This window comes from Ostrinia furnacalis, unplaced genomic scaffold (assembly GCF_004193835.3).
Source record: "Ostrinia furnacalis isolate ACB-3 unplaced genomic scaffold, ASM419383v2 OfSCF0339, whole genome shotgun sequence".
Classification (NCBI taxonomy): Eukaryota; Metazoa; Arthropoda; class Insecta; order Lepidoptera; family Crambidae; genus Ostrinia; species Ostrinia furnacalis.
In genome coordinates this window covers 6,232-21,559 of record NW_021130578.1, presented here as the reverse complement: position 1 = coordinate 21,559, position 15,328 = coordinate 6,232, and the positions used below count along the sequence as shown (strand labels likewise).

Sequence of the window (15,328 nt, the reverse complement as noted above, 5' to 3'; positions counted from 1 at the left end):
AGTTTGATAATAATGTTATTTGTGATCACGTTAAAAAAGCGCTTACAATTTGCGTTTAATGGCTCTCGAATTTATTGTGATATTTATTTGAAAAATAGTTAACAAAATAAAATAATGACTCGAAAACTTGATAGAATTTAATATTAAAATGAAAAGAAATATACAAACTTGCCTTGGTCTTTTTCTTATTTTTTTTTTGGGAATATTCAATCACTTTTTAAATAGAAAAACTTTAAGCACGATTGTCAGCACATACTCGTACCACAGTATTGTGACGAGCTAATCTGAGGATTTTTACGGACGTCATTTTTATAAAGTTACGCATAAAACAAGGATATTGAAAACTTTAAATAACACCAGTAGTATCACGTGTAAACGTGTCTTATAATATTTTTATAGTGTCTAATACAAACATTTATGACATTATATCATCTTTTTGATCTTCATTCAGGAAAATAAGACTTTCACTTTGAGTTGGTGCTTCCAGCAGAGGCAGGTTTTCTACTTCACCTGGAAAACAAAGTAAAATAAGTAGTGTGTGTAGTAAAAACATTTTTTTAAACTACTTATAATTCCTGAAAATTTGTGGAGTTCAACTCTCTCGGTAGGAACTATACTTTCTCGGTAGGAAGATTTAGCGTTATGTCATTTATAATTGAATATTAATCACAAGCAGATTAGGTTCAAAATATAATGGGAATTTTTAGTTTTATGTATGTAGCTAAACGTACAGAAAATAATTATTTCAGTTATTTAAAACTTCTAACAATACTAACTTACCTATGCGAACTGTAAAATTTGTGCTTTCGTTTTCATCGAGCATAGAGAAGACATTTTCTACAGGAATGTAAACATTTTGGGTGTGCTCCAAGAAATCGGCGTCCTTCTCGCACTTACAAGGTCGTCTGAAAGGGACAAAACAACAAGTAAGAAAAAGCCTAAGTATTCCACAAATTGCACAATTTATAACACTCCCTGAGGAAATAAGTGTGAATTTTGACAAACTTTTAGGAGTTATGATATTATTTACAAAGAAGATTTGGGCAATAAATCGGGTGGCTTAATGTTTGGTGGAACAAGATTGTTTCATGTTTTTTATTTGCTCTGTTCCATGCCAAGTTAAAAATATAGCCCGAGAGGGTGTAAATAAAATTAGTTAGCATTCATTATCATGTTTTAATATTTCTAAGGTCACAGATAAAAGTCAATGGTATGTATTATCATTATTAAACGCATTAAGTTAATACGCGTGTTAAATCACAGCAGTTTAATCCTTAACTGGGTTTGATTAGGAAAGACGATAAAAAGTCAAGACAAAAAACCCAAATATTATGATTATTAAATCAGAGTGATTCGTCCTAAAGTTTGAATAACAGCAACTATGATAAAGGGACATAATAGGCATGTGAAATTGGAAGCATAGGTGAAAAGAGGCTGACTTGGCCCCTGGACAGAAATAATTGGATTGAGGACAACCTATCCAAATAATACTCGTAATAACGAATAGGACACAGCAGGCCAAATATAAAGTCATTTTTTTTTATCAGAAAGCAGCAAGTGTTGGAAAAATACCTGTAAACAATCCTTTTGCTGGGTACGTTGGGAAGAAACAGATCCACCTCGAAGTAGAATTTTTCTGCATTGTCATCGTTGACCAGCACCGTCCACATCATCCTTCCTGCAATTAATTAATTACTAGGTACAGAACTGCAAAACAATAAATTCACAAGAAGAATAATAATATAGGAAGCATCGATCTGACTGATCTGAGGAACGCTGCTGGTTCGAACCCCTCCGCTGTCCGACTATTATGGTAAACAAACTCGTAACACAGGCATTCACCACGAGAGGTTAACGGTTCTTTAAAAAAATCATGTACAGTATTGTGCAACTGACCTCCTCTTTTATCATAAATCTGATACACATTGAAGACCTTCTCATAACACCTCAGAAGGAAATAGTTCAACACAGGCTCGGTTCTCTTCGCGTCCCATCTATCCCTGACTGTGATGAAGGGTAGGTCCGTCACTTTCTGTTTGTGATCCACGAAGCAGTGGTCCATCCACTCACCAGCTCGACCTTCCCATTTGCAATCACCTGTGGAATATACCAGGGTTGTAATATTCATAACCAAACTCAACTTAAAAAAAAAGAATAGTCAGTTAAAAGTTGTTGTACACAATACCAAGGAGAAAATAATGATACAAGGAAAAAATTCATCATTAGGCACGTTTTCTTTTCCTGAATTACTAATGTAGATATGCATAGGAATGTCTGTAATCTGGTTAATTCATTTCACATTTTCTTGAAATCATAGAGAGATACACTACATAAATTTGAGCCTTGATTATCATTTTCCACGTAACTGCCAGCAAACTTTATATCTACAACACCATTTCCCTCTTCAAAAACTTCCCGTGTTCAAGCTTTCGTACGTAAAATTTACCATTCTACCACCTTATATTTAATCCCTAAGGAAAAAGACTTCCTCTAGAATACGACATTAAATTTTAAATGCAGAGCTCAGAAAGTAATATTGGGTTCCTAAGTGTGAGGTAAAGTCCAATTTTACTCCGACAAGGAATAAATTGTCAAAAATACCGCCTTAAAGCTTTTTTGAAAGGGAAGTCGACTTTGAAGATAAAACCGAATGTTTGTTAGAAGTCCGAGTATTACTCAATAGTATTTGGCGTACACTGTTGCTGCTCCTTGTCTAGTTACAACACAATTTAGTATTCATCAGCTTATAAACTTTATTCAATTAAAACTTAGCTCGAACACAACTGCAGCAGTTCGCAGAGGGTTGCGAACACTATTCCCAAGAAACAGAGACTGCATCCATTTCTGTCTTAGCCTTGTAATTTGAAAGTCAACGAATGAAAAGGTTCGTCAGTTTTCAAATTGATTCCTTCAACGAATCGCGAGCACATATTACCTTTTGAAACTATGTTACAGAATAATCTCGAGTTAGAGAAAATAATCTTTAACTGTTCGTCAGTAAAGTTCAAAATTATTCAGATCAAACTCAAAGTTGTTTGACGATTTAACTTGTCAAGAAGATTATTATGATTGATAAACTAAAACCTTCTTGTTGGTTCAACCTGCCATTATCTATTAAATAAAAAAAACTACATTTTGTAACATTGCACTGATGGGCTAAAAAAATAAACAAGCAAAACCTTATTCGTTAGCAAACGTCATAATTATTTAAATGTTAGCAGCAATGTTTCTTGCACGGTTATGTTGGCAGATTTGACTCTTACAGTACCTAGTGCAAGCGAAAACCGACACTAAGGTGACGAACCTTTTCATTCTGCGACTGTACATTACAACTACACAGACACTTAGCAGTTGCTCACACTCGTGTACTGTAGCGTAGGGATGTTATGGATATAATGTAGTTTCGGTTATTAATACGGTTACGGATATAGGAATAATATTATACCGGTTTCGGTTACGGTTACGGATATTTTTTTATTTCGGATATCCGAAAGTTTCGGTTACGGTTACGGATATCTGTGCTTTAGAATGCAATTTGCAATAGTTTTCCAACACGGTTCATTCATGGCCGCACACTTTACACCGAATAAAAAGTAATAAATAAATAAAAATCTGTCTGTTATGCCTTTACGTAATGCTATACAAAAAACAATTGAAACTGCCTACATCCGAAACTTTTGAATCGGTTACTGTTTCGGATACTTTTTTATTTCGGATATCCGAAAGTTTCGGTTACAGTTACGGATATCCATACCATGCCTACTGTAGCGTAGTAACTTAGATAGATCAGAATTATCAGATTAACTATTGTTCCATTAAGAACAGGAATTGCAATTCTATCGCTTATCACCGTGACCATTAATCTGGCGCATCTCATGCACGTGGCAAGTACGTCTGCACCTACATTATACATATGAGAACATTCTCATAAAGATATTTACTTGACTTTACATACATCTACAAAGTAGACTGTACCGACTTTCTATAATGTCTTGTAGGTATTTAGGTACGACAATGTCAAACGCTTAAAATGATTTTTTTGCTGATTTGTACTCGTACTATTAGAAAAAATATTTCAAACTTTTATAAATGTTTCTCTGTCTAAGATTTATGTTGTGTTTGTGTGTATTTTCTTGTGCTGCTTATTCTCAGCACTGGCCCATTTATTGTCCCGAAGTAGTGGTAAGATTAATACTGGGACGTGTAAAAGTGCTTTTTAAAAGCCTACTTGCAAAAATAAAATGATTTTTATTACAAAATTAGCTTTCCGCCCGCGGCTTCGCGCGCGTGAAATTTTGTCTGTCACAGAAAAACTTTATCGCGCGCGTCCCTGTTTCAAAAACCGGGATAAAAACTACCCTATGTCCTTTCCCAGGACTTCAGTGGTTTAGGCGTGAAAACGAGATAGACAGACAGACAGACAGAGTTACTTTCGCATTTATAATATTAGTATAGAAGTATCTGATCGATGTAAGGCAGCAGGTCAGTTATAGCATAAATGAGCTTGCTGATTTCATTTATTTGTGTCGGCAAGTGTTAGGAAAGTTTCCAGCTGTAATTGGTTCCTAGTAAACGGTGTTCCGGCTATTGCTGCGATAGGTTGTTATACTTTCTCTTGAACTCTGAAGTTAAGAAACATAACTTTGTGACGATACCAGGTAACTTCTTTATAAAAGTTGAAGAAAATAAGTAGGGTAAGTGCGCTAGTTTTCGTCCAATTATCGGAGTTGCCAACTTTGTGATGCGAAATGAATATCTTAAAATACCCTTACTCATATGTATCATATGTCATTTTAATCCTTATATAGTCTACTTTACGTTAATATTATATGATAATAAGTAAATACCACGGGTTTTTTTTATAAAAAATATTTTATGCAAAAGAGGCGATTTCACTAGTTTTTGTCCAAAAAAATCAGTTTTCGTCCTAGTGTACGCTAGTTTTCGACCATTGTGTAGAAAAAAGGGTGCAGTTGAATTATTAACTTAAAACCAATTCTACAATACAGTAACTATGGATTAATTTTGTTAGCTTTCAAATGATATCAAAAAGATTTAAATACGTTCCTTACCTAAATTTAGGAAAATATTGCAATAGGTCGAAGGACAAATGGACGAAAACTAATCTACAGGAATAGCTAATTTTGGTTTTCGTCCACCCCAGTGCTTGCTCATGACGTCATGGACGAAAACACAACAACGTTTAAAGCTGTTTTTTGTTTTCGTCCACATCTTTTTAACGGTTTTTATGGGTTTATCACTGTTAAAAAGTGGACGTAAACTAAAATGTTTAATGTAATAGCAATAAAGATCATATTGGAAGAAAAAACATTGTATTTTGTAGGTCCATTGAAGTAAAATGATTATTAAAAATATTAACTAGGTGTCAGGGTTTCCGTCCACGTGGACGAAAACCAAAATCTTGCAAAATTGTTATGCTAGTATTAGTCCACTTAATTATCTAAGATTTCTATACAAAAACTTTAATAAACCCTTAAAATAGTGTTTATTATGCTAATAATTAGACATACGTGCCAAAAACACTACGTAAAGTAGCTAAAACAGTAATTAAACATACCATGAAAGTTCCCTACCGGCACGTTTTTTTTCTAACTTACCGACGTTTTCCGTTCACCTGTGTGCAGCAGCAACTTCCGTAGATTTTTTTGGAGTTATTACTTGTCAAATTACATTTTCATGTAGGCAGAACTGTTACTTAGATATTATAGATTGTAACAAGTCCAAACTTGCACGGAAAGTTAGGTTTGTATTCTAATTTTCCGTATTTGTTTGTGGCAAGCGGTCAAATGGACGAAAACAGGAGCTGGACGGAAAACCGGCGCAATTACCCTACGAGAAAATCTAATTACGGAATTTCATTTATTTTACAAAAATTATAAATGTTTCTGTTTCTTGGTAGCGAATTGATTCTAGTAATTCGAAGTGATGTTGCGCCCTAATACTGGCCGAATATGTAGCTGTTGTGGAGTAGGTAAGTACTTAGTACGTAGCGCTTCGTAGGCGAGACAAAATACCTACTTTGTGCTTAGAGTTTCAATGTAAACCATAAATAAACTTTTTTGTAGACCTATTTAGCTCTGCCAGTTGTGTTCTATATAATTTCTTTCGATTGTCATCACCAACGATTTGGTTTCATTATGACCTTACGAGTACTACCTATCTATGTATATCGCTTTAGCACATGATAGGATAGCTTAACGGTGTGGGCATCGGACTGAGGCTTAATTCGACGCCATTTCGATATATAAACTTTTACTGCTGTCCATCAACAGTTGACCCGTCTTCATCATCATCATTTCAGCCACAAGACGTCCACTGCTGAAAATAGGCCTCCCCCAATGACTTCCACATCGCATGGTTGGTAACAGCCTGTATCCAGCGATTTCCTGCTACCTTTATCAGGTCGTCGATCCACGTTGTGGGTGGACGTCTTACGCTGCGTGACCCCGTCAACTGCTGGGATATTGTGGTGAGCACACTCCTAACAAACATACCTATAGCTTTAGCTAGAGGAGTCAACAGAAATAGTAGTAATTCGAACACTATATAAAAAAAAATACATTATTGTGAAGCTTACCATAAACTCTGGACATAAAACAGTTGATAATTCTGTACTGGCAGTGCGGGGCGTGCCTCTCCAGCTGAGGCAGCGTCGCGTGCTTGGGGCATCCGCTATTCGTGCACGGGAACAGCACTTTGTTGGCTAACGACTCGAGCACCATCGGTCGAATTTGGGAGAATTCTTTCTGTAAGCAGAGAGGGCTTGTTATACAAATGTGGGTTATCTTGAGACCATTCATTGATAAAACCTTCATGTCTTGTCATAGAGTTATTAATTTTTTTTTCTTATTTTGTCTGGACTTTCAATTGTTTATTTTTTTTAAGAATTATAAGGCGAACTTAATGTCCTGTAGGATTTCTCTTCCGGAAACCTCTTTCTTTTATTGTTACTAGTTCTCCTCCTCCTTTCCTATCTAAAATATTGAAATCTTTTGACATTATTACATGGGATGGTAATAAATCTATGTCAAACTGCTTTTATTTGTTTTCTATGTTTATAATTTACAATGCCCAATAAACATTTGGCAGCCGAGACAGGTTTAAAACAAATAATTCCAATACTTTACAACGTATGGGTAATAAATGTATTTCCAGTTTATTATGAATACGTAAACGTGCGAACTCAAACATTTTATTATTTATTTCCTTCAACATGTAGGAAAGAACCTATGAACACTCACAACAACATACGAATCGAAAAAGTAGAAGGCTCATTATTTTTTGTAGAATTACACCTGTTTACACTATTGACAACATATCTTTATGCGCTTTCTGCTACTTTTATACTTCAAATATAATTTTTGTATCTCAGTTAATAATGTAGATAAATACATGTTTCATAAAAGCACAAAAAAAAAGAAATACATAGCTCTATATTTCCAGTGCAGACCTAACCATAACTATAAGCTAGTTAGATCCTCCATAACATACCTAAATATGATAGTGGTATGCGAGCCTTTATTTACATACTTCAGCAGCAAGAGTTTCAGCTACAAATAGAAAAGGACGGTTATTAGGATCTGTAAAACTAACAATAGTCCAGTAGAATTAGCTTTTAAATCGGAAATAATTCCTACAAAAGATTTTATTGTTTTAATGGCTTCATTGGTTGCCCATTAAGACTCTCCTAAGTTTTCGACTTCGACGGAGTTGTGCTTAAGTGGTGGGGGCCCCCGAAAGCGGCGTTTTTTCGGTTTTCCGGTTATACCGCGTAAAGGACTTACCCTATCGAAAAGTGGTCTTCATGACGGTTAAAGGGCACTTAATCCTGCATTGAATAAGACCAAATTCATATGTTTTGGACAAACCGTTCTCGCGCTAAAGTTCGGCAAAGTAGAAAATATACGTATAATTAATGACCCTCTCCACGTCCAATGGTTTGTTACCCACAGGCTTCCAAGTCTTGAAAAGGGCCACCTCAACCAGTGTAACCCTATCAAGGCTTACGAGCTTGATGCGCCTATCCTTGTTCGTCCCAGCCGTTCCTTAACTGCGGTTGCTGCACCTCTTCCTGGCACTCACCTGAACGACTCTGTGTTACCTACTGTGGCTGCCCCTCTTCCTTGTATCCTCCTGCATGACTACGTTGCCTAGCCGTATGCCTGGTCTAAGGTTCGACGCCAAAAATCAACAACAACAAGTTCATATTAAAACGCTGAAGAGTTTTTTGTTTGTTTGTTTGAACGCGCTAATCTTAAGAATTACTAGTTTGATTGAAATCATTATTTTTGTGTTGAATAGCTCATACATTGAGGAAGGCTATAGGATATATACAATCACTCTACGACTAATAGAGGCGAAGCAGTAAAGAAAAATGTTGCAAGCACGGAAAATAGTATTTAAACTATTTTCACGCGTACAAAGTTAATTTTGTGGCGTCGAACCTTGGACCAGGCATATAGCTAAGCAATGCAATCGTACAGGAGGGTACAAGGAAGAGAGGCAGCCACATTAGGTAACACAGAGTCGTTCAGGAGAGTGTCAGGAAGAAGTGCAGCAACCGCAGTTAAGGAACCACTGGGACGAACAAGGATAAGCGAATCAAACTCGTGAGCCTTGTTAGGGTTACACTGATTAAGACGACCCTTTACAAGGCTTGGAAGCATGTGGGTAACAAGCCATTGGACGTGGAGAGGGTCATTAAATATACGTATATTTTCTACTTTGCCGAACTTTAGCACGAGAATGGTTTGTCCAAAACATATGAATTTGGTCTTATTCAATGCAGGATTAAGTGCCCTTTAACCGTCATGAAGACCACTTTTCGATAGGGTAAGTCCTTTACGCGGTATAACCGGAAAACCGAAAAAACGCCGCTTTCGGGGCCTCCACCACTTAAGCACAACTCCGTCGAAGTCGAAAACTTAGGAGAGTCTTAATGGGCAACCAATGAAGCCATTAAAACAAAAAAATCTTTTGTAGGAATTATTTCCGATTTAATCAATTTTTGTGTTTAATTCTACTGGCCTACAATGAGTTTATTAATCACAAGTCATCCGAGAATTTTCAGCAAACGTACATACTCGTATTTTCCATAAATATGGTATGGCTACACCCTGCTTACTATCTCTGGTATTTACTCCAATAAGCTGCTACCACTAAGCTTATAACCTTTTTTTTCTGTCTGAGAATGGTGTTACGCACCCATTCATTCCCTAAGGCAGACAAGGGGTTTAATGGCACTCATAATCCTGGTATTCGAGGGGACTCACCCTTTCTACCAAACCTACTATATCTGTATTCTACAGTAAGCGATACGTTCAGCTAATGGAGCTGAATAAAATAAAAGAAAATAGAAGAAAGCTAGACAATGTTAGCAAAAATTGATGTGAAAGTACAGATGTGGGCGATTTGTCTGCCTCGCAGCTGTTAGCGAGAAATACTCTAATAATAGACGATGGGTCCCAGTCTAATTAACGTGTGTGTTTCTGTATCTTCATTAAACTTTGCTCAAATACCGTATTAAGTGTATTTTTAGCCGCTTTGTAATAAACTTACTTTTGGTTAGACACAGTGAAGGTAAGAAAGCAGTAACATGTAATAGGCTACAATTGCTACGACAATAGACTAGAGTTCACTACTATGTTACAGGTCTATGCTAGCTATGAGGTGGCGTGACAATATTTACTGCGGTAAAATAATTTTAATATTGTCTACTTTACCCTATTTACCCAAACTTTACCCTATGAAGCAATGCTATAGAGAAATATTTTTAACACATGCACTTACTTCTATTTTCTATTGTCAGGTCTACTTCACGATATGACATGTACAACTTTGAAAAACATAAGTTGAAAAAATCTACAAACCTTGCAAACATGACATTGGTAGCTCTTCTCGTAGCAGGGACCGCAAACGCTATGACCGTCGACACACAGCCAAATCGGGGGCTTCATGTACTTGCGACACTTGGTGCATGTCAGTTCCTTTATCAGGCTCTCGTAGTGGTCCGTTTCAAGCAGCGTGCTTACCACTGTTGGGAAAAGGTTAAAGATTTTAAGTTTCATCGTTATTTCAGCCAAAGGTCCACCGCTAGACTAAGCCCTCCCCAAAGAATTTCCATAACGACTGGCCCTGCGCTGCCCGCATCCAGGTGCTTCTCGTGACCTTTACCATATCATCGGTCGGTGGATGCTAGACTGCCTATTGCGTTTTCCGATCCGTGTTCTCTCACTCGAGAACTTTTCTCAGACTCTCCTCAACGACCTTCAGTTCTACGAACTATGTGCGATAGTTTAGTATGATCGTGAGTGTGTGTACAGTTTAGATTTACTGTTTAGTTATTGACTGTGACGGAGAGTGCTATTTTCAGACGACATTAAAGCGATTAATGGTTTCTCGTGATAAAATAATAAAGTACGCAAAATAACGAGGAAATGGGTATTTAGGTTACTGCAAATTAAGGGAAGGTGCCTTAACGTGTTCAATTTAAGTAATGAAGGGGAAGAAGAGAAGAAGACATTTATCTTATCTTAAATTTTTCGAGCTCGAATCATGAATCACAAATAATATCACGTTATTATTGAATTCTTCTTTATAGTAGAAATCTAAATAACGGTATTTTATTTGTATGTGTATAAAAAAGGTTTATGGAATTTTCAGTAAAGTGATAATCCGTATTATAAGTAGCAAGTGGCATTTTGGTGCTGAAAACTTTTTATTTTATAAAAAAATTGATCATTTCTTTATTTTTATTTTTTTTTAGGTCACTGGTTTACAGTAAACACATCTAAATTACTTTTTGTCTGTTTGGAAAATTCTGTAAAATTCTTGGTGCTTTACTCAACTTTTAGTTTAATTGCTGACACAAAAAGTTGGTGTTAACGTTTTACCTATGTAAGATTAAAATTATATATATTTTACACACTAGGTACAAACTTTCACAATTTTATACAAAATCCGTTTCATACTAACAAAAAGACATTCAATATTTAAAGAACTAAAATAATTTCACTTTTGTAGTAATTAAGAAACTCACTTAGCACACAGCACATCAACCAAAACGAGCCGTCAGTCAACTGTTAACACGTCGTTATCACTAACTCAAGGTTAACCCTTATACAGCTTAAATATTGATGGAATTAAATGAGCAGTAGCTAACAAGCCGGTAACTCGAGTGTTATTACTGCCGTACATGCAAACAGTATGAGAAAATGCGGTGTTATTGATGGTGAGTAAAACGTTATTAGAGGCAGTTTTGCAGCAGGTACACGTGTTAAAAGGTTAACATGCGAAAACTTTTTATAAAAGTTCTTAACTTGAGTTGAACATAGTTTAACAACTAACCTAACTCCAAGCCACTTTTAATGAATTCTCTGTAATAATTATACGAATTATTTCCTGCCCCTGCGGCTGATGGTCTTCTTGGGTGGCGACCACGAGCCAGAAGACGTAGCGTGGGCAGGCCTCCCACTAGGTGGACCGACGATCTGGTGAAGGTCGCAGGAGGTGCCTGGATGCGAGCGGCGCAGGACCGGTCTTTGTGGAAATCCTTGGTGGAGGCCTTTGTCCAGCAGTGGTCATCTTTCGGCTGAAACGAACGACGAACGAAATTGTACGAAACTTTTATCCTTCATTACTTTAAGGGTGAGTTGCACCACCTATTTTTGACCGTGACTTTGACGATAACCGGTGTTTTTTGTATGGAGTTTGACTGATTTTTGACGTTTGTCAAAGTTAAAGTAAGATGGTGCAACCCAGCCTTAGACAAGATTTAAGAAGTACAAACTTAATTATTACGCGTGATAAAGTTATGGTGAAATTCCAATTGCTTGAAACCTATGGAAGAAGAGAGAGATTCATTCATAAAATTTTATGAGCTCTTGATTGAATTGACATGGTTACTTATGTCAAATGATTTTTAGTGGCAAATGCGGTTTTAATTACTGCTTGAAGCAGTTCTTAATCAGTTCCTTATCATGGCAACTCTATCGCGAAAATTATTAGATATGAATTTATTTTCTGCAGCGATAATCGCTGTTCCGTGTAGCGCAAGTTAACAAATGTCAAAACAACAGGAAATGTGTTGCAACTATTTATTGATATTTTGAGTTGTAGGTAATACCACAGAATACATAATAAGTAGTAGGAACAGAAATTGCACTCCTTTGATCTAGCTCAAATGCAGACATTTTAGTAGTTAATAATAATGCAAAATATGAGCTGATATGTAAAATGAATAAAAAAGTGTCATAAATGATAGGTACCTAATCTCAATAAAGATCTTGTGGAAATTAAATTATTTGTATCTTATCATTTGTAGGTATGTCATTAGAAGATAAATAGATTGAAAGACACTGTATTAAAATAATGTTAATTATTAATCAATATTATGATTTCCACGTCAAATAAAATAAGGTTTCAACTTTAAATTAACGATAACGTTAACACATACAATTACCTACTTTCGCTAAATACACAGTGCAAAGATTACAATCGCAAGAGTTGAACAAGGCAAGCCCTCACAATGTCCATTGATAAACCCAAACCTTACTTACTGCCTTTTCATCACAACCATACCATAACCAAAGCACAAAACACCACAATTAGCACACACTTCACACAACTAATAATACACTAACGTTTCCTCCCCGACAGTGACGTCGACGACATTCCGATTCCGAAAATAGCCCGTCTTCTAGACGACGTCGAACACTGTGTAATACTTATAAAACACTTTATTTCGATTTGAAAAGTGATTAGTGCGCAATCGGCCTGCCATTTTCAGTGATAACCAGTATCTCGGTTGTGTTAGTCGTTGGCGACTTACTGCCCGATAGGGTTGCCAGGTGTCCGGCTTTAGCCGGACATGTTTGGCTTTTTACGGTATTGTGCGGCCAAATATTGTCTCGTCCGGCCTGTCCGGCTTTTTATGTGGCTGCCGCGCTAGCGAAAGTCGAGCCAGAGAATAATATCAAGCGCACGCATCAGGATGTTGGGCAACCGATGATGAGTACTCACTCGTGAGCTATGACACTAATGTGATGTCCGGTTTTAGGGTAAAATGTCCGACCAAATGAAGCACAGAGTCCGGCTTTTGTGTTTTTGGACCTGGCAACCCTAGCCCGAGCGGTCTATATTTGCCGCAAGGCCGTGGAAGGGCCGTGGCGAGTGTGCTAGACGCTCCACTAGGACGGTTTCATGCCAGATGTAAACACCTGTTGTCTGTGTTTATGATCGCCTTATTGTGTGAATGGCATTAAAGGGAATGAAGATAGGCATCTAATACCTAGTATAAGAAATTAAAAAAGATTACGTGATTTTTAAATGACAGCACAAAACACAAAAACAAAATACGAATGTTACTCGGACTCGGATATTAGTTACAGTTTATTTTTAATGTAAAATTTATTACACAGCTAAGTAGGTACTTGTCGGCTAAGGCTATATTTCCATGAAAGCACTCATAAATGTTTACTTTACAATCCACTTATCAGAGCGTTGTATTGTCTGAACAATCCTGACACAGTTTCAGTTTAAAAATCACACAAGAATAATAATATGTTTTTTTAAGTCAAAACAAAAATTGAATAATTACCTTCACACTTGGCTAATTGTATTTTGGAAAATTATTTCATTATTGTACTAATTATCTGTAAAAACAACATATTTGTACAGGTCAATTAACAATAAGTAGCGGGACAGTCCATCCCAAAAAAAAAACAATAAGCAAGTAAATATATTAATTGAATGAAGATAAAAGAAGCCACTGAATTAAATACACTAAAAACAAATAATAGCATAGCTAGTATCTAATACACACTCAATAAATACATGTTATCATGATACATGCACACAATAATGTCGATGATTCAGAGTATGAATGCTCTCACTCATCACACTAACATTTGCTCCTAGTGTAATCGAACCCACAACCTAAGCGGTCAGTTCATGAACCACTACACCAGATGGTTATCCCAATAAACCTACCACCAATTCTGGAACCACTAGAGGTGGTTATCTAAATCAACTATTTAACTGTAAGATATTTACCGTCTACAGGATTGGCAGTGCCCATATTTACATGGTAATGCTTGACCGGTTTACTTAAAACAAACACTTAGTAGTGAATTTGGGCGCCTTGCAAAAAATACTATAGTACAATAAAATTCATGACGCACATACTAGAGCTATTGATCAAACAAAGATAAAGTTTGATATCGCTTATCAACAAAATGCTGCATTGAATTTGCGCAAATACATACATTATCAACCGATAATAGATAATTAGTTATCTACTGCGGATTTGACACAAATTAAGCCTGTGTTGACATTAACTGCATTAATGAGGCAACTCAAATATTGTGGGAACGGTGTAATTTACTGCTGAATTCATTTAAACTGTATTAATTATGCAATGAATGTTAAATCTCTATCTATCTATATTAATATTGTAAAGAGGAAAGATTTGTATTTTTGTATGTTTGTATACAGGATGTTAAGTAAATGGGTATATGAGCCGACACTAGCCCATGTTAACATGGGCACATAAATGGTATGGTGAAGTCAGGAAATTGATATCTTTATTTTAATTATTTTAATTTTCATATAAATCGGATTTTATAAAATGTATTTTGTATGAAAACTTAAAAAATTAAAATGATGATATCAAACTGACTTCACCATACCATTTATATGCCCATGTTAACATGGGCTAGTGTCGGCTCATATACCCATTTACCTAACGACCTATAGAATAGGCTCCGAAACTTCAGGATCGATTTGAAAAAAATCTTTCACCATTAAAATCCAAATTAATTCGTTTGACTCTACCAATACCTCGACGCAAAGGTCTCGAAGGACATCGACTATAAAGGCATGTAAGTATGTGTCTGAGCCCTTATTTTTATCTATTCGATATATGATTCGATTATTTATGGAACTATTTTATCGATAAAGATAACATTATTTGCTTTATTCACAACCAATCATAAAACTTGGTTGATAAATCACTGCGTTCAACTAAGGCAATAAAACCAATTTAATGGGTAAAAAATGTCTATTACAGCGCCATCCATCGAGTTAGTACAGCACATCTAGAAACAAAAAAAAACGACGCTGAAAAAGTATAAAACAAGATTTTCAGAATACTGAACTGTCAAAGTGCTACGATAGTTAGGTATATGTAACGTGTGACTACGCCTTTCCAAACATGAAAATTACTATGCAACTACATTAGCAACTTTGTTCAGTTCAGTATTCTGAAAATATTGTTTTATACTTTTTCAGCGTCGTTTTTTGTCGTAGT

General features: G+C 36.0%; 1 protein-coding gene across 5 annotated transcripts; it reads right to left on the bottom strand.

Annotated features, from left to right (window-relative positions):
- Positions 1-365: 365 nt before the first annotated feature.
- Positions 366-14,182, bottom strand: LOC114361017 (cysteine and histidine-rich protein 1). Of its 5 annotated transcripts, none has more exons than XM_028315931.1 (7): positions 14,074-14,182; positions 9,891-10,054; positions 6,599-6,767; positions 1,897-2,097; positions 1,573-1,678; positions 781-905; positions 366-510 (listed from the first exon to the last, which is right to left on the bottom strand). In XM_028315931.1, the coding sequence occupies exons 1-7, from the start codon at positions 14,096-14,098 to the stop codon at positions 416-418; spliced, it is 885 nt and encodes a 294-aa protein (XP_028171732.1). In that variant the 5' UTR covers positions 14,099-14,182; the 3' UTR covers positions 366-415. The 5 variants fall into 5 exon arrangements, with proteins under 5 accessions (XP_028171732.1, XP_028171724.1, XP_028171749.1 ...); XM_028315923.1 differs by lacking the exon at positions 14,074-14,182 and adding an exon at positions 12,663-12,832; XM_028315948.1 differs by lacking the exon at positions 14,074-14,182 and adding an exon at positions 12,579-12,668.
- Between the last annotated feature and the right edge of the window lie 1,146 nt (positions 14,183-15,328).

What these genes read in the sequence shown, in the direction of transcription:
- LOC114361017 (XM_028315923.1), bottom strand. Translation starts at nt 12,693, where the DNA reads ATGTCGTCGACGTCACTGTCGGGGAGGAAAC. An exon ending in TTTTATGTCCAGAGTTTATG is followed by an intron (nt 2,098 to 6,598) that starts GTAAGCTTCACA and finishes TATATTCCACAG; the next exon opens with GTGATTGCAAATGGGAAGGT. An exon ending in AGCAAAAGGATTGTTTACAG is followed by an intron (nt 906 to 1,572) that starts GTATTTTTCCAA and finishes TGTCCCTTTCAG; the next exon opens with ACGACCTTGTAAGTGCGAGA.